This window comes from Colias eurytheme, chromosome 1 (genome assembly GCF_061535395.1).
Source record: "Colias eurytheme isolate Ceu_HAF_F1 chromosome 1, ilColEury1 Martin Lab GWU primary, whole genome shotgun sequence".
NCBI lineage: Eukaryota > Metazoa > Arthropoda > Insecta > Lepidoptera > Pieridae > Colias > Colias eurytheme.
In genome coordinates this window covers 7,031,374-7,056,909 of record NC_142980.1, presented here as the reverse complement: position 1 = coordinate 7,056,909, position 25,536 = coordinate 7,031,374, and the positions used below count along the sequence as shown (strand labels likewise).

The 25,536-nt window shown below is 33.3% G+C and overlaps 1 protein-coding gene across 4 annotated transcripts in view; it reads left to right on the top strand.

The window, feature by feature from the left end:
• Positions 1–65: 65 nt before the first annotated feature.
• Positions 66–25,536, top strand: part of DIP2 (disco-interacting protein 2) — a 304,666-nt gene continuing 279,195 nt past the window's right edge. For all 4 annotated transcript variants that reach the window (XR_016456787.1, XM_090102498.1, XM_090102503.1 and 1 more), the window contains exons 1-2: positions 66–263; positions 11,638–11,715. Coding sequence is in view for 3 of the 4 variants with exons in the window: in XM_090102498.1 (XP_089958624.1) it covers positions 170–263; positions 11,638–11,715 (172 nt within the window). In the remaining variant the exon portion in view is untranslated. The remainder of the gene's footprint in view (positions 264–11,637; positions 11,716–25,536) is intronic.

The window sequence follows — 25,536 nt, the reverse complement described above, 5'->3', positions numbered from 1 at the left end:
AGCAGCGACCTCTGTCTGCCTCATACGTCATTAGCAAAAACTGGACTCGAAGTTCAGACTTCAGACAGAAAGTATTCAAAATTCAAGATGGCCAGGTGTCATGATGGTGTCCTAGAGTGTTGTCGTTGAACTTTATTTATTTTGTGTGAAAAATATATTGTGTTTCATAATGGCTGACATAATATACCAGAGTCTTGACATATCAAACCTTCCGGATGATATCAGAGACAAATTAGCAGAATTGGACTTGGAATTATCTGAAGGTAAGCGTGCATTAGCTCTGCGCTTTATTCTAAATCGATAAATTATAATTACTTCAAACGAAGAAGTTTAACTATAGTTTGACTATACTTTCAATTGTAAACTTTAGTTTATTTGTTTATTTTATAAAAAAAATTATAAGGATTTATACAGGTCTATATTATTATTATATTACTGACGTGACTAATGACAGCTGATGTGATGTTTTCGGTAAATACTGGTTGCATTGATGAGAAATATTTCATGTTATTCTGATATGATATCTGATCAAATTATCATGCATGATTCGTTACATGCTTTGTTACACATCATCAGTCAAGGAATCCATATTCTTTGCACCATGTAGGATTTTTTGTAAATTTTGTGTTATCATATAAATACATATTTAGGGAAACACAAATCCAATAAATTTCTTATTGGCGAAAATTATCCGAAAATGATTTTACCATTTAAAATAACTAAATGAACCTTAAACTTATTCTAATGTTTTGTTTATGTAACTTTTTAGAAGGCTCTGATCAGATTTTGATGAATTAAACATTTTAAACTCATATAAGAATGGACACATACTCTTATAGTATTTCAAATGTATTGAATATTGAGGTTTGAAAATAATACTTTATACAGCTTTAGGTGCATATTATAAAATTGTAAATATAAGTTTTATTTAACTATGTTCCATTATCTATTCTAATTTTACTAAAAAATACTTAAGCTTAGCTCATAATCTGTGTAAAAAGCATTGCGAAATATTAAGTTGAGACTTTAAGAGTGAAGTTTATACAATATGTAATTAAAATTTTTTAATTTAAATTACATTGAATTGCCTAAGCGAATCCTATTTTTATGACATTGCAAAAGTGTATTTTTGATGTAAGATTTCAATGCAAAGGTTCTGCTAAAATATTGACGGATGGAAAGAAATTAGGTACCATGTAATTTATCAAAAAGTAAAAAAAAAAATACCCGATGTTTAAATCCTAGTAAATAATTTATTTTGATGTTAGTATGATATATTACATTTGAATAATTGGTAATCTAATTAAATTTAATTCATATCTATTCATATAATCAGTCATTTCTTTAATGCCTATGATAAAAGTAATAATTACTAATGCCATTTTTTTAAATATAGCCTAACCATTTTCAATATGTTCTAATTTTCGAAATATCAAACCATTAATTATATAAAATGAGTTTATTTATATCATCACCCTTCATCAATTATCTACAAATAACTACTCAATACTGTATTTGTGTCTATTTTATCTGTTTGTTCAAGTGTCATGGAAAAAGATTAATATTCAATGCTTACTTGTTTAAATATTATGTACAAGGAGTATTTAGGTGGAAAGGCATGCTAAAATTTGTTTTTCTTTGATATTCATTATATGTAATAAAATTTAAAGTATAAGCAAAAAAAAATGATTAAAATCTGTTTTAAAATGTGTGGTTGACTATAACAAATGATATAAAAAAAAACTTCTCTCCATTGTCATTATTTTATGAGAACAATTGTGATTCATTTTGTATTGTTTGTTTGTTTTATGTTGCATTTATGTTTACCTTCTTAGATTTCTATGAATAATCCAACCAAATATTCTCCACCAAAACAATGTTATACAAATCTCCTGTACTCATTAGTGTATTTCAAAAGTTGCCCCGCACTAACTTTGTACAAGCAGGGGACAGTTCTGCAATGAATATTTACGATGAGTTGTAGAACGTAGACGTGCAGTCCACGCCACTTTGTTTCTAATACATGGAAGTTACACGCGAACAAACTCTCGCGAAGGCCTTGACGGACGTTCGATGAACCGTGCACATCGCTTTTAGATCCTCGCCTTCGTTGCCTGAATACGTTATTACTCCATCGCCCGTGCATTTGAGCCATTTTGTCGGGAAAGCATGACGCACCGACTCAAACCCGTTCGCATCGTGACACGATCTGACTAAGCTCGCGATGTAGCGTTGTGCTGTTTTGTTCGAAGCGTTTGTAATTGTTGCTATTGCACTTTGTTATTTGTTAAAAAATTAAACCAATCAATAATTGAAAATATAGAAAAGTCCAGAAGGATCGGCGCCTCCATTGCGTGCGTTGTATTGATACATTAAATTCTGGTATATTATGTACCTGGTTGATATTTTTCAAGCTAAAATCTATGATGCGATTACTGCCAAATACATAAACACACACAAACACACATAAATACTTATAAAACAAAAACACACTCGAAAAATATAACCCCAGCCAAAGGAGGATAATAGATTTTACGTTAAATGCGCTTGCGCCGACTATGAATATTACAACCGCTTAGATACGGGTGATTTTCAAGTGTTAAATATTTTTTCTAATGAAAATACAAATAATTATTCAGCAAAAAAAGGAATATTGTCCTTTGTTTCCACACGTCGAGAGGTTAGAATCAATATGAAATCCATAGGACGGTATCAGATCATAAATAACCAGATAGAATTCCACTAATTTCATTTTTTAAATTCCTAATTGGTACATTTAATGTCCAGACCCACCACCCTTATTTGATGTCTTCTCTTATCTTTTTTCATGTTAAATTACCTATTTCTTAAAATAAAATAAATGAAATGAAAATGAAAATTAAATATTACGAGAAAATGCAAATTCATTCATATAGTATATATTTCACAATTTCCAGATAAAAATATTACTTAATATTAAGAAATATCTTTAATGGCAAAGGTGAAGTGTAATGTGTTTCAGTAGTATAAGATTCCGAGTTGAATTTTCTCTTGACCTAGACTATAAACGTGGTTGAAATCTGTAACCTTTAAACATCGAATTTTATATTGTCTTATTTCAAATTACTAATGTTATGTAGCTCAGAAATGGAATCTTGAATGATAAAACTTTAACCCAATCATCTATTATTTCAAAAGAAACTATAATATTTTTTAAATTTTATTACTGCGCGTTTTTGATAACTTTCGTTCAAAGTGTTGTTAAAAGTCGTACATAAGATATGAAACAATTATGAGGAAACCTATGCTTAAATTGAATTAATTTGTACAATTTATTTAGATCATTAAGCATCTCAATGCTTAAAATTTTACAATCTAAAAGCTTATAGCATCGAAGCTGAAATATAATATTGATTTTAGTACATTCATCACATTATATTTATGTTATGCACTTACCACCTACATGGCTGCGTATATCGCTCTGATAAAGACGTAATTATAGATATCGCGTCAAAACAATACGAGCCCATAAAATAATGTGCGATACATAGAGGCCTTAACTCAAAGTTGATTTGTATCCTTACTTAGCTTTTAAACGTGTTTTGTTAGTTTCCTTGCATGTTGGTTGTCGACAAACAGTAATTATATGACGTGTGGGAAAAAATCACGAACACTGTGTGTTTCAATAAAATCAATTTTTCTTACTTTGAAAATAGTAATACAACGAAATAGGTCACATAAGTGTCCACAATAGTATTGATTGTGACTGAGTCACAGGTTAATAAAAATGTCAGACAATTATTAACAAGTGAGATGAGGAGTGGTTTCCTAGAACAAGACGTCTTATAAGATAATATGTTCTATATATACAGAGTGAAGGGATATCATTGACTCGCAGCTATGTGCTTAGAGCCAATGTAGTAATTATACTGAAATGTTTTATCGCGGCTACTCCATATAAAATACTTGCAAAATCTCCAATAGAAAACATAGTATCGCAAAATATACATGAACATTGGGGATATTCTAAACTGTTTTTAAACATTTCTAACTAACCTGTTTGTAAAAAAGAATAATTTGGAAAATCCAAAAGTGCACGCCTCATAATTTTTTTTTAATAAATATTTATTAATTATTATTTTTGTTTATTTAATAACAATTAAACCACATCGAATCAGACCTTGAAAAATGAAAGGGTTCTATTCCTGAGCATACTCAAGCGTAAGAGAAAAAAAAAGACTCGATTAGTAAAGTATTTCGGTCGCTATCGTGTTAACAAGAAAAAGGATCCGCACATACAGACACACGGACGTCCAAGACAGAACTTTTTTAAACTGTTTTTTAACTAGTTTAAATAACAAAAATGACATCAAAAATATCATGAACGTTAAAAATAGTGTTTTTTCTTAATATGTGTGTACGTATGTATTATCTTACAAGTGCAATGTATGATACATAAAGACATTTTAAGTTTGAAAAATCAGATGTTTTGCGCGAAGTGACAGTAGTACCCACCTCAACGCTTCGCTTATGAGGCGTGCAAAAGACTACGACGTATTTGCACTTACTGAGAAAGCAATTAAAATAAATAAAAATTAAACTACGACTGCAAACACTAAAAATTAAAAAATAGTAAAGATCAATTTCTATATATTTCTTCAACACTAATACAGTAATACTAAGCACACATCTCTCTGTTTACACAGTCCCAATGTTTAGTATTAGTTGTCAGCACTAAGCACTTAGTTACGAAATACATGTATACATACTGGTCACAATTATATGACCATTTAGTTTGGGAATTCGTTTGAATACATTTACAATTATTTTTTCCTTATTCTTCGTAATGATTGGAGCTGTTATTTATAAAATATGTTCGCATAAAACAAAAATACAATCTCGTAAATCGATCCAGAAACGTTGGCGAAATAATATAATATGAAAAAAAAAGATACCAGCCGCGTTGAAAACCTTCTTTTTCTGAATAGATTAAAATATTAAATTCGTCTAAAGTTTTCAGTGTGTTGATAATAATATTAACGTGTGGTTGAATGTCCACAAGTTAGTTTGAAATCTAATCCTGCAATCGTTAGTTACATTGAAAACATAAATTAAGTGCGGCATTGTTATAACAACGATACGTTCTTAGTTTATGATGAGTGATGTCTGCATATCGTCTCCTAAGATGGCTGTAGCCATAAATTTATTTATGTAATCAGTTTTATTATTTAATTAGAATCGATTGATGCAACCGAGTGAACAATTTCAAAGTGGGAGTTTGTTTAATTTTTTCTCTCTAATAATATTGACAGAGAATAATTAATTGGATCTTGGAAATGTCTCTGTATAAGATAAATAAAATAAAATTGCCTATTAGTCAAGCTTTTCTTACTAATTAACTTGTAAACAATAAACAATGTCCTTTTTTCAGAAAAAAAAAAAACGATATTCATGAAAAAAATAAACATCGTTATTACTTACAATTTAAATAGATATCATTTAGAAATTATATCTTTGGAGTTTATTCAAATAAATTACTTAGTAAGTACTAAGTATAAAGTAGGATATACAAAATTCCATAGGTTTAGACTTTAGATGATGAAAACCTAGACAATTTACATATACTCATTACAAATGATGATATGACAATACAAACTTTAAAAGCCTGACTTTTGTTCTGAAATGACGAAATAAGGGTACGGAGACGAAATGAGATGTCGTGCCCGAGTCGTTTTCGGGAATAAGAAATTTTAGCGCATGTCAGTGACCTTTGAGTTTTTCGTTCGTTACAAAGAAAAGCAATTAGTGTCCCAAATGTTTGCGAAAATGGATTTACAGTTTTCAAATCGAAACGTTACCATTCCACTTGGACTTTCATTTAAATATATTCGAGTATGTTATTAGTTATTATGTTACTTGTAATTTATAAAAATATTCTGTTTATATTTTATTTGTTCCCATGTCAGTTAAATGATTTTATATAAAGTATCTAATATACTTAGCGATATATAAGATAAATGCATCCTACGTGATCTCTGCGGACCCCTTTTGCTATTACTTCAATGGGTTAATGTTCAATTAGGTTGGTCGACATCGACAACAAGTGCACTACTGTTGCGTGCCGAGACGATTTTTATAGCTCACTGTTCTATAAAGCTAGGACGAAGCTTAAGCAGTGAAACGATTGCTGTCAAGTGACGTATATCAACCTACTTTACCATAGTTCTAAATGGATTTCAAACGCAACTTCTATTTGTATAATAAACGTTGTACTTGTAACAAACTTGCTTTCCGTCTGCGGTTTCGCCCGCGAAGGCATCGCTGTTTTGTTTGACTAGACTTGGCTGTAATGATTTTAACGCCGCTAAATTAAAATAAAAATATGCTTACATGTACATGTTTTGTGATTTGACATTGTGTTTAAGCATTAAATGTCTTAGTAATTATAACCATTTATTTTACACACTTGGTCACTTTTAATTATGAATAGTATACTTACATGTGTTTGAATTCATATATGCTCAGTTAGTCATTTAGTTCCACTATTACTTGTCGTATTCGTATCATATATAACGGTCTTTGACACGTGTGGAGTAGCTTTGTGAGAATCCAGACATATGAGACAGTTAATTAAGTGCATCCTATATTCTTTTATCATCGTTTTACAACATTCTCTTTTGAGCTTCTGATCAAGTGCAGTTCATACATGTTTTATAAGTTCGTGTAAATTTTAAATTAAAATATATTGTTTTTTAATGTGACTTGTAAAATATAAATTCATATTTTCCATTGCATCAAACATATCTATATCTATATGCAAAGAAATGATGTCATATCTATATCAGCAATACGCAATTATCTGCATCTTATCAACGATATAAAGAATTCTAATGATTGTTTAATTTTTAACTCGGTATGCTTATTTATACATTACGAATCAGTTAGGATTATAAAATATAACAAGAGTAGTAATTTATTAAATAATGTTTGAGACGAATTTGTGTACTGATACATGAAACAAAAGAATTTAGTCGCTATTGTATCTAGTAGGTACAGAGCAACAGTGTCGGAAGCTGCATAATATAATTCTCTGTGAGGAAACGGAGGGTGCGACGGTGCGACACACCTGCAGCTAAACCTGAGGAAATTGTTGCATTGTTATCCAAATTTGCAATTTCTAGCTAAAGCCATGAATGAATACGTATGCGTTGAATTATAAACACAACTTACTAGGTATTAGAGGTCCGCGCCACGCCGGCGTGCCGCCGCCGAGCGACCCCGGCGCGCCGCCGCCGCCGCCGGGTCACAGAAAAATTGGCGCCGAGTTCAAATTTTGCGCGCGAACCATGTGTCACGCAAGCGTTTTTGTCTACAACACGACAACGTCGCATCGATATAGTAGACAATGTCTACTATATCGATGCCAGATGTTTTACTCCAAAAGCTAGCCAAAAAACACTCCAATAGATTTATTGATGAGGATGACGACGTCGCTCAAGAGTGTTGGAGATATTTGGCTACGGCTAACCCTTCAGATTTAGGAGATGTAGAGGGCAACATTCTTAAGTTCTGGTAACAAAAAAAAGTTGTTTTTCCTTGGCTTGCCGGATTAGCGCGATCGCTTCTATCTATCCCAGCTACAAGCACGCCAAGTGAAAGGGTTTTTTCTGTAGCTGGGCTAGTCTTAACTGCGAAGAGATCGCGTCTAAATCCTGCAAAAGTTAACAAAATTATTTTTATCCATTATAATTATAAACATGATTTGTTACAAATCAGTAACATTCATTGCTATGCAGACGACAGTACGGGGGATGCTCTTCATCCCGGCCGTGCAAACACCTCAAAGGAAAGCCTCAATGAGAGTCGAAACAAACTTGTGTCTGAAGTCGAGTCTTCTCTCCAAGAAGTCTCGGATTGGGGCGAACTTACAGTGCCACAAACTTATCTGACCCGGTGGCAAAAACTGGAACTACGTGCCGCCATTTTGAAATGTCACATTTTCACAGACTTTTCATACGGAATATTTTGTTTATATAAAAGAAAGCGACATCAGTGACACTGTCACCGGGTCAGATAAGTTTGTGGCACTATAATCTTGTCGAGTTCAATCCCCTAAAGACACAGGTTTGCGCGTTCACCGCTAAAAAGACCCCATTTGTCGTAGAACCTCGGTTTAAGAGTACTCCCCTTAGTATATCGCCGAAAATCGGAATTCTCGGAGTTGAAATCTCGAGTGACGTTCAATTCCGCAGTCATTTGGAAGCGATGGCTAAATTAGCCTCGAAAAAACTTGGTGTGCTCAGTAGATCGAGACAGTACTTCAAGCCGGCCCACCGACTTCAGCTGTACAAGGCTCAGGTGCGACCGCATATGGAGTACTGTTCTCATCTCAGGGCCGGAGCCCCACAGTATCAACTCCTTCCTCTTGACCGCATCCAACGTCGAGCAGCTCGAATTGTCGATGACCGTAGGCTTTCCGATAGGCTCGATCCACTGTCAGTGCGAAGAGACGTTGCGTCTCTCTGTATACTGTACAGAATCTACTATGGGGAGTGCTCTGAGGAATTGTTCCACCTTTTACCAGCCGCACAGTTCCACCACCGGACCACACGCCGTAAAAACAAGTTCCAACCGCACCACCTGGATGGTTGGCGCTCCACCACTGTCCGCTTCACCCGCAACTTGCTTCCGCGTACGGTGAAACTGTGGAATGATTTGCCACCTGCGGTGTTCCCGAACAACTACGACATTGGGGCCTTCAAGAAAAGAGCTTATTTGTCCATAAAAGACCGGCAAAGCACCTGTAACACTTCTAGTGTTACAAGTGTTTATGGGCGGTGGTGACCACTGAACATCAGGTGGCCCACCTGTTCCTTTGCTTGCTCTGACATAAAAAAGAGAGATTTTTCTACTGCTCGCCCACCCCCTAATAACTTTAAAAATAACTAGCCCACGCCGGCGACGCCGCGCCGCGCCGGGTGCCGCACCCGGCGCGCCGTCGCTGGGCTTTTGGACTGCGGCGCGGACCTCTATAGGTATAGAAAGAGACGACGAATTCAAAATCCAATAAAGTCGTTGAATAACAATTAAATGTAAAAAATTATTTCATAAAAAAATCACGGTGCTAGATCGATTCCTATCTGATGCAATATTATTTATTATTTTTTAATAGTCAAGCGCAGTTCGGTAGCATATCAAACGTAGTCTTTGCATTTCAATTCGGAATCCCGTTTAGTAAATTTTTGTCTCATTTAATTTCAGACATATTGATGTTATTTCATACTTCTATTTTAATGGGGTCAATAATACAACCAATTAGTTAAATCACATCATTAGCTTGGAAAACGACAATTCTCTTATAATATCAGGCATTATAGGGTGTTATAGAAGCTCTTACTCCTTTTCACATATCTATTTAGGTAATTAAAACCACGCGTTAAATTGCCTATCCCTAATCTGTCTGTCTACTATCGATCCCTACACGTATATTCATTGTTTGGGTTGGATATTTAGTTTATCCGTAAAATGTCAGGTAGAAGCCTAGTTCTCTCTGAGCGGGGTTGCGTTGATCCAAAATTCAATTATCTTCGGTGACACCGGAGAGTGGAGGTTCCAAACGACGAACTGTTATTTTAAGAGACTTTGATTTTAGTTTTTACACGCTTGTATGCACGTCAGTACCAGACCTATGACAGAGAAAGCAATATTTCATCCGAACTTTATCAAATTTAAGTTTTATTCGATTGAATACAAGTCCTGTATTGTTTACACACATTATATCGTTTTACAAATTGTATAAATTGATAACATCTTATCGTTGGTACAAATATTATTGTTAATTATTTATAATCGTACAGCTCTGATGTAACATTTCATGATTAAACCAAAATTAAACTAATCAGCTTCCAAATTCGGCAGTCGTTTTAAAATTCAGGCCAATCAAAACAAAACAATTGTGCACGTAGTTATCAACGTTTTCTGTGTCTCCATAAAAGCGACATAAAGTTTAGGTTCATAGAGACTATTATCCCATTAATGCACCATTATTACGCATGTTTGTATTCTTAGTGGACGGTGCTGTTGACACTAGCTCGATGTGCCGTGCATCACATATTGACACGACTGCTCTAGTACGTTCACTGTAATCTATGCAATAATAGCTTGTCATTTATAATAATTCATAATCATCATCACAATAATTGTTGAATATAGTTAATTAAAGTGGATATTTATTTATTTACTGTCAACAAGAGTGTAAACTATTATAAAAATAATTACATTTTGTTTTAATTAATCTTATATACGTTAACAATTTTTTATGCCTAATCAACTGGAATTTTGATCTTGACCTTAATTTGGCTTCATAACTATACGTATACCTATATTTTATAATATTAATTTTACTGAGTTAGCAATTTAAATGTCGATTAAAGACTTTATATTCTTGGTACTTTACCCGCGTTCCGTACACCAGCGAATTTTGATCGTCGACCGGAGGATTCTATCATAAACGATCGTCAAAGACGTTGCGGGGCTCTCTGTAAGCTTGTGTTGTCGTCTACCTTTATAATGTTAATTTCAAGTGTGTAACGTTTTCTGCATGCGAATACTCGGCGATTTTAACTTTTATTATGATAATGGATAAAGGAAATGTCTTTAACAAAGTAAAATAAAAAAATGGAAGCTGAAAAACTTTAATTAATAGTCTTTTATGGATTCGGCATTTATCGTTTTATTTACCAATGATATAATTATTATATTTTTAAGTAATGTTTTTTTAGTTTCATCTCATCAAAACAGGTCATCAAAGTTTGAAAATAAAATGTTCAAATAATATTTTCTCGTAACATAAATTTAATTGTTTAAGTAGGATTAAGGATACGTAATAAATTTTATACCGTAAATCAATTTAAATTGTAATTCAAAATGCATGCTTTTCAACACTCTCTATTAATTATTATTTCTATAATTAAAGCGATATCGTGTGCTCAATACGGGGCAACTGTTTAGCCACCTTATAGATTTCCTCTAATGACTAATTGGACGTCGCGCGAACTAGTATCGGTTCGTTACAAAAACCTACTTTACGTCTGGATACATTATTTCTCCGTAAATTCAATTCAATTCGTATTCAGTACAAAGCTCTTCAATATATCCTTTTTATTTTCGTGGCTTTTTGTTACTGTAATTAAAATAAGGTCGCTAAAACTCGTTTTATTATTATCAGTGTTTATATTCAATGTTAATGTTAATATTATGATTGCGGGAATGTGTGAATAGTGAGAAGTGAGTGTATAAATAAAGATTATTGGATTATAATATTTAAAATATGTAATTTTGTGTTCGGATCATATTGTTGCTGAATATAATATTTTATCTTTGACAATTTTTTCGTGTATGTTACTATGTTAGTTGGAAATACGATAATAATTATAAATATGTATTAATAAGTTTTGTATGCATAGTTTTTAACAATATTTCAAAAGCCAGTTCCAACATTCTGGTCATTTTTACTTAAAATATTAGTTTTGTTTTTAATATCTGGGAATAAGAGGCAAATTGAAAGATGCACGTGCTATTTATGTAGGTACAGAATCCACGTTATAAACCATAGCATGTATTAATAATTCCCTTTTGTAACGTGCGCCTTGTTCGCAGGGGACATCACACAAAAGGGATATGAGAAGAAGCGAACACGTCTTCTGGCACCCTACATTGCTCAACAACAGTCTCAAGGTAAGGAATGCAAACAATCACTTCACAATATTGCCAAATTTATACGCTGCTAACCATTTTGCCTGAACTAATCTATTTTACCTTTAATGACCCGCGAGTACTGGCTTCGCTTCCAAATTCGATGAATAGGAACATAGTCGGTGACGTCAGGTGTCAGGCGTAAGGTCCCCAGTACTTACGAGTCCAAGGTTGCGACGAAAACGTCGCTGGGGTCAAGTGTCAATTGGTCGACTTCGATGGATGCTGGACACTCGCGAAACTATCGAGACACTCACTCTTTGCTTGGCCCGATTTTCAAACAAGGGTCAAACGGAGGGGCCATCGTGAATCTGATTCTAGATTGTTTGAATATAGAACGCGAGTACGTCGAACTATCGTTAAATTTATCACTTTCGAAATACTTCATACACTTTTAAAGTAATGGTTAGTGAATTTGAATCGCTCCGTTACCTAAAATTATTTTAATGAGATTGACCTCCAGTTCATGCGCGGTCTAAACAATCCGGCAAATTTAATATACATAATAACCTTGTCCAGCGTCTATCGAATGTTATTATTTATTGTTTTTTCATGTCCCCCCCTGTAAACCCTTTTAGTTATTTTTGTTATGTGTAATGGTTTAGTTAGCTGGTGACCCAACACGCACCTCAACCACACTTTATCACCATGGTACCATAACGACGTAATAGCACGTAATAATAACTACACTAAATACTTAATTCATAATTGGCACGAAAGAAACCAGCTTTTGCTTGCGGTGCAACGTTGTAAACAAACAGTTAATGTAAAAAGTAACCTTGGCCCGAGATGAATCGTGATAAGGTGTTGATTATAGCGACCGTATAGGCATGCCCAACGCCTGATGTAGTCATCCCCATTTAGCTCTAAATGCATGATTATATCGATCAATCACAGACATACAACACGAGTCAAGTATGGTTTTGGCTGTATAAATATTTTACAACAATCATATCTTTGAAACGAAACATGTAATTGCTTATTCGTTATGTTTAACTCTTGCAATATAAAAACAAAATTATGTTAAAAAAGTAGTAGAAAACAAAGTCAGTATATTATGTTGAATTATTATTCAGAGTATAATTGAGTTACGAAAGGTAATAATTCCAAGCATCAAATGTAAAAAGTAAAATATTCGTTCGTGATCAGTTTTAATACCTAAGTGACTAATATTAAAACTGTACATACGAACGCTTACAATGTTTGATTGCTGTTAGGTAAGTCACGACTTCTCTTATATTTACTCTATGAACCAGGCGATGAAATAGAAATAAAAAATGAAATCGATGCTTCTCTAAGCGAAAAGAATAGGTATTAGAAATGGCTAGACGTATCCTGTATCCAACAATAAATGAAGAATGCCGGTCCGCTTAAACTCTCGATTGAGATCGCTTACTCTATGATGGAAGTTGCGATAACTTGGGTGGATTTTCTACAGTTAATTAGCAATAACTATTTACTGTTTCACAACCGTTATAAGCAGCTAATCGATCATTGTTATTTAAAAGCCTGAAAAAATAATAATGAATTTGTTCGCGTGAAGTGATTAACGTAATACATATTTTTATTGTGATTCATTAAACATTTAAACAAGTCGTGGAGCGAACTTGCGGTTAACAATGAAATATTATGTTTGTTACCGCTACCAGTAGCTGTGAGGTACCTTTGGATCACTCTTGCTCATCGTTTCGGAACGATACGCTCGTCAGATTTTTTTAATATTGTCTATCATTACGCACTGTACAATCGCAACATTGCATGATGTTAATAACAATTTAAACATAATACTGTTTACTATTTAAAAAATAATGGATCGTTATAGTATTGATGGCACAAAAAAGCGTATTAAAAGACGGATATTATGTATGATGCAACACAATTTTACACTACAATAGATTCTTGATCAAAATATATGATTTTCATAACATATTAATATTCCAATGACTAATATACGTAGAGTAGAGTAGGTACTAGGTACATGTATGTATTTTAATCCAGTTTCCAATTTGTCTGGACCTCATACAGCATACCCGTAGCTATCGTATAGAGCTCGTTCTATTGCCGTGAACATTATTTATTAACTTTCGAAGAAGGAGTAGAGATGTTACGAGCATAAATTATTTATAACTCCGTGTATTTATTTGTCTATTAGCTATGTCTATACAATATACATATATGCCTGTTAAACTAATTAATTAAATTTAAACACTGAAAGTTAAACAATCGAGACGCTTATCTGGGTTTTTGTTCTTCCCATTGTAGAACTACATAATGATCTAAAATGTATACGCTATCAAAATTACAATGAAATCTATTTGAATGCGGTAACCTTGAAGTGCTGCTTCCAGTACACTGAGCAGACGGACAGATCTTAAAGCGCAAACAATGAAGTTAATACTCTTAAGAGAATTGAAGATATTTCATTCAGAATTATATTAATATTAAATTCACAAATACAATTGCAGCGTAAATATCTCTATGAAATGAAAGATAAAAGCAAAGCAAAGATAGAAAATTAATGGATGAAATCAATCCATACTCCATACTAATATTATAAATGCGAAAGTAACTCTGTCTGTCTGTCTGTTACTCAATCACGCCTAAACTACTGAACCAATATTCATGAAATTTGGTATGGAGATATTTTGATACCCGAGAAAGGAGTAAGGGGCGGGATGAAAAGGCTACTTTTCATCCCGGGAAAATGACGCAATCCCAGAAATCCCACGGGAACGGGAACTATGCGGGTTTTTCTTTGACAGTGCGGGCGAAGCCGCGGGCGAAAACCTAGTAAGAAATAAATACATGAAATGAATAATGTTCTAAAATTACTCTGAAAGTAATATTCAGAAACATTATTTGACTTTTGTATATAATTTTCCGATCAAGGCGTAAAACTGAAAAAATATTGATAAAAATAATGTAGATGTAATTTTATACTAAAAGACTCATTAGCAATCACTTATTAATTGGTCCTAAGTTGAAAGAAAGACGTGCAGCGGTGCGTAAGGTCCTTTTTCCAATATATATTCTGTGGATAAGGGAAACACCGGCATGCTATTCACGGCTGGTATTGATCGCTTAGCTCTCGAAAACGGTAGGGCTTTGCCGAATATTTTTGGGCCTGCATTGCGTCACCTGATAACCGTCCTCACCTCGGCCCTTATCAGACGCGAGTTCAACGAACTCTTCTAACTACATTGGAGGTGTGCAATTGGGGTAATGAAACTTGTATTTTCATTACAGCCTATGAATTCTATTTATTTCTATGTTTTTTTTTGTTGTTTTTTTCTTTACGCTGTACCAACTAAGGCTAATCAGTTTGGTGTTTATTGTTTTGCTTTATTATTTTAAGCCGTTATTATTTGAACGACATATCGACATTTGACCCTTGGAAAGTTCCTAATAGCGAATAAGGAGGCGCAGTAATGATTGGTCGGCAGTTAGGTTTATAAGGTGTTACATTTACAGCCTCACAAAGGTAACTTTGTCAGTGCTCATGGGCGGTGGTGTCACTTCATTAGGTGATCCACCTGCTCAGTTACCTGCTCTTACATAAAAAAAAAAAAAAAAAAAAAAAAAACATATTACACAGCAGGAGGGCATCCGCCTCGCGGGCCGAGAGGCGACGGCGGCAGCAGTCGGCAGCACACAAGGAACCGCCGAACTCACCGCCGAGTGACGCACAATGAGAAGAGATACCATTCAGGTATCCACGTGAGCCGTTCACTAGGAAGTAGCCACCACACACTAGCCACTACATACGCAAACATGCACGGTTTTATTAACTCGAAATCAATAGTTGAAATTGAATAGTTTATTGAAATGTAAAATACACTCACTATTAATGAAAAAGCAATAACGTCGCTTAACATTGTGCAACAGTAATTATTCGGGATTAAAATATAAGCTAACTCAATTTTAAACATGTTCGATTTTAATCTCGTCGTAGTTATTATTTCCAGACATAAATAACAGTTTGTTAGATCCCCTTAATTAATATGGTAGTCGGTCCAGAGTCCAGACGGGTGGCAAAGAACTAGTCGCTTGACGACGACTTGAATATACCTATAATATATAAACGCACACATATAACCTACTCGCGTTTAAGCAAATAAACATCGCATTTAATAAACAGTCAATATTTATCTAACTCTATACCATACGTTCTATACCTGCCGTTTACATTAAAATGTTACCAAAGTTAGCACCATAAAGCAATTTAGTGTTTTCCAAACCTAAATTCCAAACATTGTAGTCGATTGACAAATTCGCGGGTGTCTAAAAAGTAAGCAAAGGCTGGCAAATTCATCGTGTGATATAAAAGCTTGGTGTGTTTAAAAATATTTGCTCCACGCGCTCGCCTCAAGCGGTCAGCACTTCTATAAAAAGAAACACATACATCAAAACAAGAATTAAAAGCTACTGCTCCATGTTTTAAATTGCTGCCCATAAAAAATTAATTACTTTCACATAGAAATTCCGTGCAACTTTTACAGTATTTAGAGAGACGATAATATACAAATTACAAACATTATTTTTTCCTACGTAAAGTGAAATGTGTAAAATTTAAATATGAATTGAAATTGTGTGTCGTATTTGATAACTTGTTGCAGCTAAACGAATATAGGTCATGCGTCGATCTAAAAGAGTACATCGTAATGTGTTCGTACTTCGTAGACATTGTTTCGTAACAATTGCGATCGTTCTGAGATACCATTTCGGTAGTCGCGTATACACCCAGTCGTTAAAATTATCGATTTTATTAGTATCACATTTCATATAATAAACATTAAACATATCTTCGACGAACAATATCTTAACTTCAAAATTGATACAATAGAATAAAGATTGACTCATAAAATCGCGCCTACTACAAATATGTAAGTGCAGAATCACAAATGAAGTATTCAGTAGCGTGTGTTGACCTCACGCAGTCATACATGCTTTGTTAAATTGAAACTAGACTTAGAGCTGGTTTTATCGCATACCGCGAACAATGCGATAGATAGCACTCCTCAACGAACCTGAACTGGAAGGCCATTGTTTACCTTTTTTTCCTTAATTATACAATGACGTATAAGTTTTAATAGTGTCGTTTCATTTTACCCTTGGCTCAATTATATGTAATTTGTGCGTATTCCATGACGGTATATGTATTAGCTACGATAATAAGTAAACATGTATAGAAACCTAATTCAATAACGTTGTAAAAAATACTAGTTCTTATTTATCTATAATATAGATATAGAAACAAACGGCTGTTAGTTGTTCTGAAAATATAGTGTGCGCGATTTCTCCAATAATATTATAATTGATCGTATCTAATGGACGAGACAAATAAATGACGGGGTCGACCGCTTCTACTCATATTACAAGCTCATCACTCGTACAGTTTTTGTCCACCACGTATGTCAGTGGGCCGTGGTACAAAACACCTGACAACAATTGCTGACATAAAGTTTAACGTAAGGAAAACAAAGTCACAATGGATTCTGGCATTTCGTTGAAAATTTCACACTTGAATTTCTCTTTTTTATGAGATTACCTAACAATCATTTATTGGGCTGGTCAATAAAAAGAGCAAATAACGTAATCCAAAATAACGTTACGAAATAAAACTCAAGCGTATTTAGTTAATTTTTTTGTCGCACAAATTTTGTAATATGGTGTCTATATAATAACAATTAACGGACTATATTTCATTCGATAAGTTATTAAAATTTATTAACGGCAGTAATGTTTATCTTTGTTGTCTCGCTCGCTTGTAATTTACATAAAATATTTATAAGCTCGCTAGTGGGATTGTTCGTTGTAAGCACGTTTCGTAAATCAATACCCACAAGACACTTCACAACAATTGGTGCGGATGGGTGTTACCCAACTTTAAAGAAATCGGGGTAAAGGTTTCAATTGATGCTGTATTACACTTGACACAAGGTTAAAGGATTTCTCTTTTATATTTTACTTATACATTCATAAAAACTAAATTTTTCTCAACCAAAGAACCTACTTATATAATTTTCAAAGATAGATATTTTTAACCATTTCGATTAGAAAAATAACAATTATTAAATGCGAATATTGTAGGCCATATTAAATAAAGTTATTGGCATAAGTACAAGTTATCTGCGGTTATTATAATGTTAGCGACGGTTTTCCATCAACGCACATTGGCAGCGGTTTCACGGATAAAGCGATGCGGGCTTTACTAACAACAGTTTGCTTTTAAACGTTGCATTTAAAATTCAACCGGTCGTTTAGCCTCCATTCCCTTTTGACCTTCCCTTCCCGCTACAGCTATTTGGATCCTCGGACCTGTAACATTTCGCAAGTATCTATTGTTGGAACACTAATTGATATTTAAGACTGAAATTAAACGAGAAACGGTTATAACCGGGGAGATTATTCGTCGAAATCAATATAACAATGCGAAAATTATTGTCTATTGCCTCGTATTTAATGATAATGCAAAGCGTAATTACCTACATCATGTGGGCAAATAAATGTAAACATGGTGTATGCAAGGTGTATGTACATCGATGAATACGAATGCATACGCATGGGCCGGTAATTGCAACTGATTAATATCTTCATGCGTCTATTGGAGTGCCTGCACGGAATCACGCCGAATATATCTATCTCATTACGGTAGTTGTTCGCTGTAATTTTACATCGGGGTAGGCACGTGAGATTGATAGTGTACAAAGTTATGTTAGAATTGTGATGTTGAGAAATGGAGCGAATTGCAGCACGCGAAATTATTGTAGGCGATATATAACGATTCCTGTTTGAAAAATGCAACTGTTCCTCGGACGCTATTGTACGGTGCTGTGCCGAAAGCCGGCTGCTACCTTTATGGAGTTACGTATAAAAATGCGGAAGTTGCCTAATGCGACGTGTGCGCCGGACACCTGTGCCTTAAATATTTTAAGTGAAACAAATATTATTAAACACAGCCGAAATCATGTTTAACAAGAAGTTGAAACACACTTTTGCCGTTACTAAATTATCCAAAATTATTTTCAACTTTAGAATAGAATCGTCGTAAGTATACGACAACATATCCCAACACATCCCAAATATATCTACAACAACCTGTTTACTTTAAAACATTACATAATTAGAACCTGTGATTAGAACGGACATAATATTATTTATCTCCATTAACGCAAAACATTTTTCTCACACATTTCATAATTATTTTTCCAATTGAAAACATGCTCTTATAGGTCAAATTTCTTTTCAAATACTCACTACATGCTCACTACACTATAGTGAACATAATCCACGTCCCTTGTAGGACAGCTATATTACTCCCGACTTTAATAGAAAGATCGAAGCATATTTTAATTGATCCACCATTCATTCCACTATTTTCGATTATATTGGTGAATCAAAATGTTGGGATTTCGTGTGAAGAGTATAAAGTACCTACATATTGCATAAGAATTCACTCGATTAATTATTCCGACACTCGCAAACACAAAAGTGGTGGCTACTTCCAATCCGACGGTTCTCTCCAACCTTGTATGCGATTCAATCACGTAGTCGTGCTGGGCTGTTATTTCATTTAAAACATTTTAGACATTGAATTTTTTCTGCTTTTGTTATATTTAATCGCTCTAGCATGACTATTCTTGAGTGTAGGGCGACGTAGAGATTTCATTGGCAGACCTTGTCCAGAGGGAGCGAAGATACGATTCATTGATAGTTTCGTTTTACGTGTATGGGCTCAAATATTTGGTTGTGAATATTTCACGCTGATTTTGAGTTTGACACGCGAATTCATAGCATCATTAGATACACGTTATATACTCCAGTCAGTCTTGACATTCAATTCACAATAATTCCAAAAGTTATCAAACTTCGGTCAAGTGAATGGTACATTGGGACGACAATAAATCCCATTTTGCAACCTTGTCCGCAGTCCGGAACTGCAATTAAATTATTTTTTGCTGTATGGTCCTGAAAAAAATTCCAAAAGTTCTGCAAACTTGGGGAAGTTTTCGATATAATATTTCATATCACGTAAGTTGCAAATTTAATACGTGGTATGAAATATTATATCGAAAACTTCCCCAAGTTTGCAGAACTTTTGGAATTTTTTTCACGACCATACAGCAAAAAAATTATTTAATTGCAATTTTAACAATGTTCCGGACTGCGGACAAGGTTGCAAAATGAGATTTATTGTCGTCCCAATGTACCATTTACTTGACCGAAGTTTGAAAACTTTTGGAATTATTGTTAAATTCTCGATTTTCAATGTCGATTCTGATATATGATATTGATACTCGAACGCTTCTAGTTCGTTTGTATCGAGATTCGAGATCCAAGAATGGTATGTATTTTGAAAATATGAATGTTTATGTGAAATGTTTATGTGCTAACGCTAAATGCACGTGGCGCTCTGTCTGGACAAATAAAAACAATGGTTTTAGATTACATAACAACAGGTAGTCCGGGGTTAACGAATCAGCAAATCTATTGCTGATCCAACAATTATGATGTGTTTGAGCTACTTTCTAGTGAAATAAGTTTTTATTAAGCTTTTGTTATTAATTATTATTAGTAGCTAGTAGCTAATGTAGATTAGACCACACGCTTGTAGTATTTTTTAATGTTCCGTAGATTAGACTTTTATGCTAAGTACTGCTTTGATTTGTATTTAGATGGATTAATATTTTTTCATTAATGGTATTTTTAATGACAAATGCTATTTTATAAATTTTATAAAATGCTTGTAATACTATACCTATATCATTTAACAATGCTTTTAAAATAATTTCATACGAACTGTAATACCTTGATTCTAGGAAATTCTATTTTAGACGTAACATTATGTTCCACATTGTAATCCTCTTACTGGAATTCGTTAGAAAGAAAGAAAGATTTGTTCTTATGAAAATTGAAATTCAACATCCGTAGATGTAAAATATTAAGATCATTCAGTAACCATATTATGGCCTAATGTTTCGCGGGTAGTAACGAAGTTTATTACTATTCTTTTCATATGAATAGTAAATCGTGATTTCCAAATTTTCCTATTTGTGAATCATAGGTATGTTACGTAAATAAAACATGTTTCCTTGCAATAAGTGAAAAACATTCATGTTTTTACTCATATTCCGGCTATTGAGCATGCTTACGATTTACACGTTCAAATATTTCCAAGGCTAGTCTGTAAATTTAAAAATAAATAACCGTAGAACTAACTCTCCAAGCGAGTGTTTGAATAGCAACTTTACTAGTGGGGCTGTATCACAAAGGAATAAAGAAGCGAGTATACCATATTTCTAAAATGCGTACCGTTCGTTATTCAATAACTTTTTAAATTTTAACTGAAGCAATATAATTCGAGCATTTCTCTGTACGGCGTGTAGATAACATTGATTTATTTGTCTTCGACTTAATAAAGGAGTCTTTTAAATAGCCCTCATGTATGAGTCAGCGCAATAATTGTCGCAATTGCTGCAAACAATGAACTAGGTACTGGTATGTCAAAAGTAGCCTTATTATATTTAAACACGTGAGTAATAGATACATATTTGGAACCAATGCAAGGACCAATGGCTTTTCAGTTAATTAAATATGTATAAACTATAAATAAGTAATACAAATTCCGATTCTGAAAGTTTTTCAATAAAGCAGTAGAGTTCGATCGCTAAAATTCGTAGAGTTAAGTATGTTTTAGTGAACCTTCTACATAAAAAAATAAATCTTTTAAATAATTGAACCAGACATAATAATTAATTCTAGTAAATAATTTAACATTTTATTAAAACCGTAAAGAACAAATTAACTACAATTGTTTCACGGAAATGCAGTTTGGTGGTAATGTTAGTACAATCAATAACAAACGTCAATCCTGACAACGGCTCTTATTCGTATAAGGGCCGATTTTTCAATGCCCAGATAAACAGCTAGATAGACTTTATTCTTCAGTTAACAAAATATTCAATTTTTCAATAGACGAATAGGACGTATCTATCGAATAACTACGTTATTTGAGGAATAAATCTATTTGCCGCTCCAACGGCCAGATAGCGCGCTATTCGACGGTTAGGCGTTTGATTTGACAACTGATGCGTCAAATTTGGGATATATTCGTATGTCATAACATAGAGCGTAGAATTATTAACAATTAAACCTCTTTCTATATAATTATTATCAATTAAAATCATATTGAATTTGATGTTTTTGATAGTACTGATGACCATGCCATTGAAAATTTGCCGAACGCTGCCTTTAAGGGCGCGTTCCCACTATGTCGTAACGACTAATTTATCGTTCGACGACTGTCGTCTTTACCTGTTCCCATTATAACGATTGTTTGTCGTCAACATTTTTTATCGTTTAGCGACTGTCGTATCTAGCTGTTCCCATTGGATCGCGACGACATTTTATCGTTTCCTGGCAGTCGCTTTGTCGTTTACACATCATCAGCAAGCTACAAATCTAGTCGCCTCTGCGTTCGCTTGGTGATTACTAGTGCGTTTACTCTCCTGAGTTCAATGGACGTCATAGAGTTGCCGTCCACGATTTTTTATCGTTTTACGACTGTCGTGCTTGCCGTTCCCACTGTCACGACAAAGTGTCGTCACTGCAAAAACTGTCGTAGACGACAGTAAATTGTGTCGTTCTAAATGTGAACACCTCCATTTAAACATATAAGCCACGACACTTAAAACTACACGATTATCTGTCGTCACGACACGGTGGGAACGCGCCCTAAGTATGTCGTTTCCATCGTAAAATATATAAATTGAAACACAAATTTAACCAAACTCTTTACTCGAATCAAAACAACAATCAACAATCATAGAAGACAAGAGCAATACAAGACGTGAGTCATAATGACGGTTGTTGACAAATTGCAAGAGTTGACTCTATCCCGCTCTAACCTGACTAATTTAATATGTTTGTTTCGCCACTCCGAGAGCAGAGCTGCCAATATGGAAATATTTGGTCAGATAGTTGTTCATCAAATAAATCACGATTGAAAAATAGGCGAGCCGTTATGAGTTAGATAAATAATTGAATAAATCTATTCGAGGGGTAGATATTAGACTGTTTATCTCGGGATTGAAAAAACGGCCCTTAATTTAGGTAAAATGACGACATAATTCAGCGCAATGACTAATAGTTACCTAGAATACGATTGTACTTAAAGCACCAAGAGTTGTGCTTAGTAAATATAAATATTTTTCAGAAAATACTAAAACATAATTTATCTTAAAATGTTGATTGCAGGAAAATAAATAAATTTCATAAAATATTTATCTTTTAATAAATTTAATAATACTTATTATACTTTTATATAAAATTCAAGCAATGAAAATTCTACGGAGTGATTACGGACGAACTCTTTCACAAAAGAAACGATTAAATGCATCGTGCATTTAGTCTACCTTATCCAAAAGGATATTATTAATAATAATTAGAAACGAAGGCAAATATCTAAGTGATGAATTAATAATTTCCGCGAATTAATTTAACTAATTAATTAAAATTAGTTATAAAAATTTCATTAAAACAAGGATACAGTTCAAAGTATAGGATAACTAATAACTATATAATATATTATATAATATTATATACAAGAAAGCATTGAAAGCGGTACACATATTCAATATTAAATTATTCATAGATTTTACAACTGAAATCTTTACTTTGGCGTTATAATTTGGTGTCATGTCAGGTGACGGCGTGAGGTTATGTAAATATAGGTCTTAACAACGCAGCCATGTTTATTCTTGCGTTAAGTTTTCGTCCTGTATGGATCATACAAGTCATTATTTTCGACTAAAATTTTAGGTATTGTACCTTCTTGCTTTGCTTTACTAAAGCACGGCTCGTAACGATGTAGTAGTAGGAAATCCTAAGTGATAATGGCGTTTACTATTCTCTATAACTCTCTCTACATTTAGAAATTAAAGACTTTTTAACGTATTTTAAATGCGATTTATTCATTATATTATTTTCCCGACATTTCGAACACTTTACAGCGAGCGTGGTCACGGGGAGAGTCTCCCGTCGGAGAGAGTAAAAAGTCTATAATTTAATAAATGTAAGTATAATACTCGCGTAAAATCAAACACTAGTAAATACTACTCTCTCTACATCTTTAACTATATAGAAAATGTTATTATTACCCAATATTGTATATTGTATTGTTTGTTTGCCAAACAAAATTGCCTTGTGAAGAAATTGACACGCCACAAAGATACTTTAACCGATTGAAGGAACCCATATAAATGGTACAGCGCCTTCTTAAAAAGTTACAGAACCCTTTTTTGAGACTCAGTCCAGTCGAACAGATATGTAGAAATTAAACGTCGGTATTTTATGATAGTTCCACTGTCTGTTCAATGCCCGCTCTGTAAGACACCCGGCGTCTAAAACATCCTTAGCTGAAACTCTAATGTCATTGACTTTTACTCTTTGCCCTTATAGAAACGTAACTTAACTTTAACTTTGAATCGTTCGAGTGTTCTATTTATTACCTTTTTATTAGTCTATTGTTTCCATTTAATTTTTTGTTTTTTCTTTAATCATAATCGTGGATCTTTCAAGCGATTTGTTCAAGTTTTCTGTTAGTACGAATATTAAAAAAAAAAAAAAAATCATTTATTGAACAAGGTTCCTTACATCAAAAAATAGACCCCAGACTCCCAATATAGCTTTCGCTGTGTTTCAGGAGTCTGTGCCTTCCCGATACAATACATTAGAATAGTTCAATAAAATACATTAAAATAGTAATTAGTTACAAAGAAAATTTTACTTAAAGTTGACACAAGAAGAAAATTTATAAATCATAATATTTAAAAAAAAATTTAATAAATTAAAATATTTAAAACAATTTACATTTCATAACATAATATTTAGTTCCACAATATTTACTGTTTAGCAATTAAATAATTAATACAATTAAAATAATTATTTGATTAGTATCATTTATAATAAACGAAGTAATTAAAGATTAAAAAAAAGTGTATTTTGAAGACGTAGTGCAAGTAGTGTGTGTGTGTGTGTGTGTGTGTGTGTGTGTGTGTGTGTGTGTGTGTGTGTGTGTGTGTGTGTGTGTGTGTGTGTTTGTATGTGCGTATGTATGTGTGTGAATGTGTTCCAATGTCGTTTTTAAAACATAAAAGAAAGCTGATATAGTTAAAAAAAAAGAAAAAAAAAAATTAGCATTACGATCCACCAAAACCATTAATTAATCTATTAGTAGCTTTAAATAATATAATTATTAGGTACTAAATAAGTACAATATTTAATACATTACTAAATTAAACTCATTCAAATAAAAACATTTTTAATATGAAACGCTGTATTAAAAGAACGAATGCAATGCAGTCATAATCAACCCATCTTAATTATTTTTATAATTATATCGTATAGCGACTCTTCTATTTGATAAATCGAAGTTTTATTTAACGCTCTAGGTGAATAAACTTTGCTAGACTAAAGTTAGTTCATACAATATCGATTGTTTTATATTTACAATGAGCCGAAAGATGTTCCGTATTCACCGTACTTTTATCATATTAAATTATGACTTCAGGTTCAAAACAAGTGCATAGCATGTTAAAAGTTCTTCAATAGTCAGTAGGAAGTATAGTTTAGCTAAATCTTATATTATATAATGCCCATAAATATTAATTTTATAATGCCCATTGAATTTATTGTGCTCATAGGTATTAAATTATCATTGTATATTAAATTAAATGGAATCGAATGTACATCAGCAATATTTAATCTTATACAATCGGCTTATATAGAATTTGAAGAATCAAT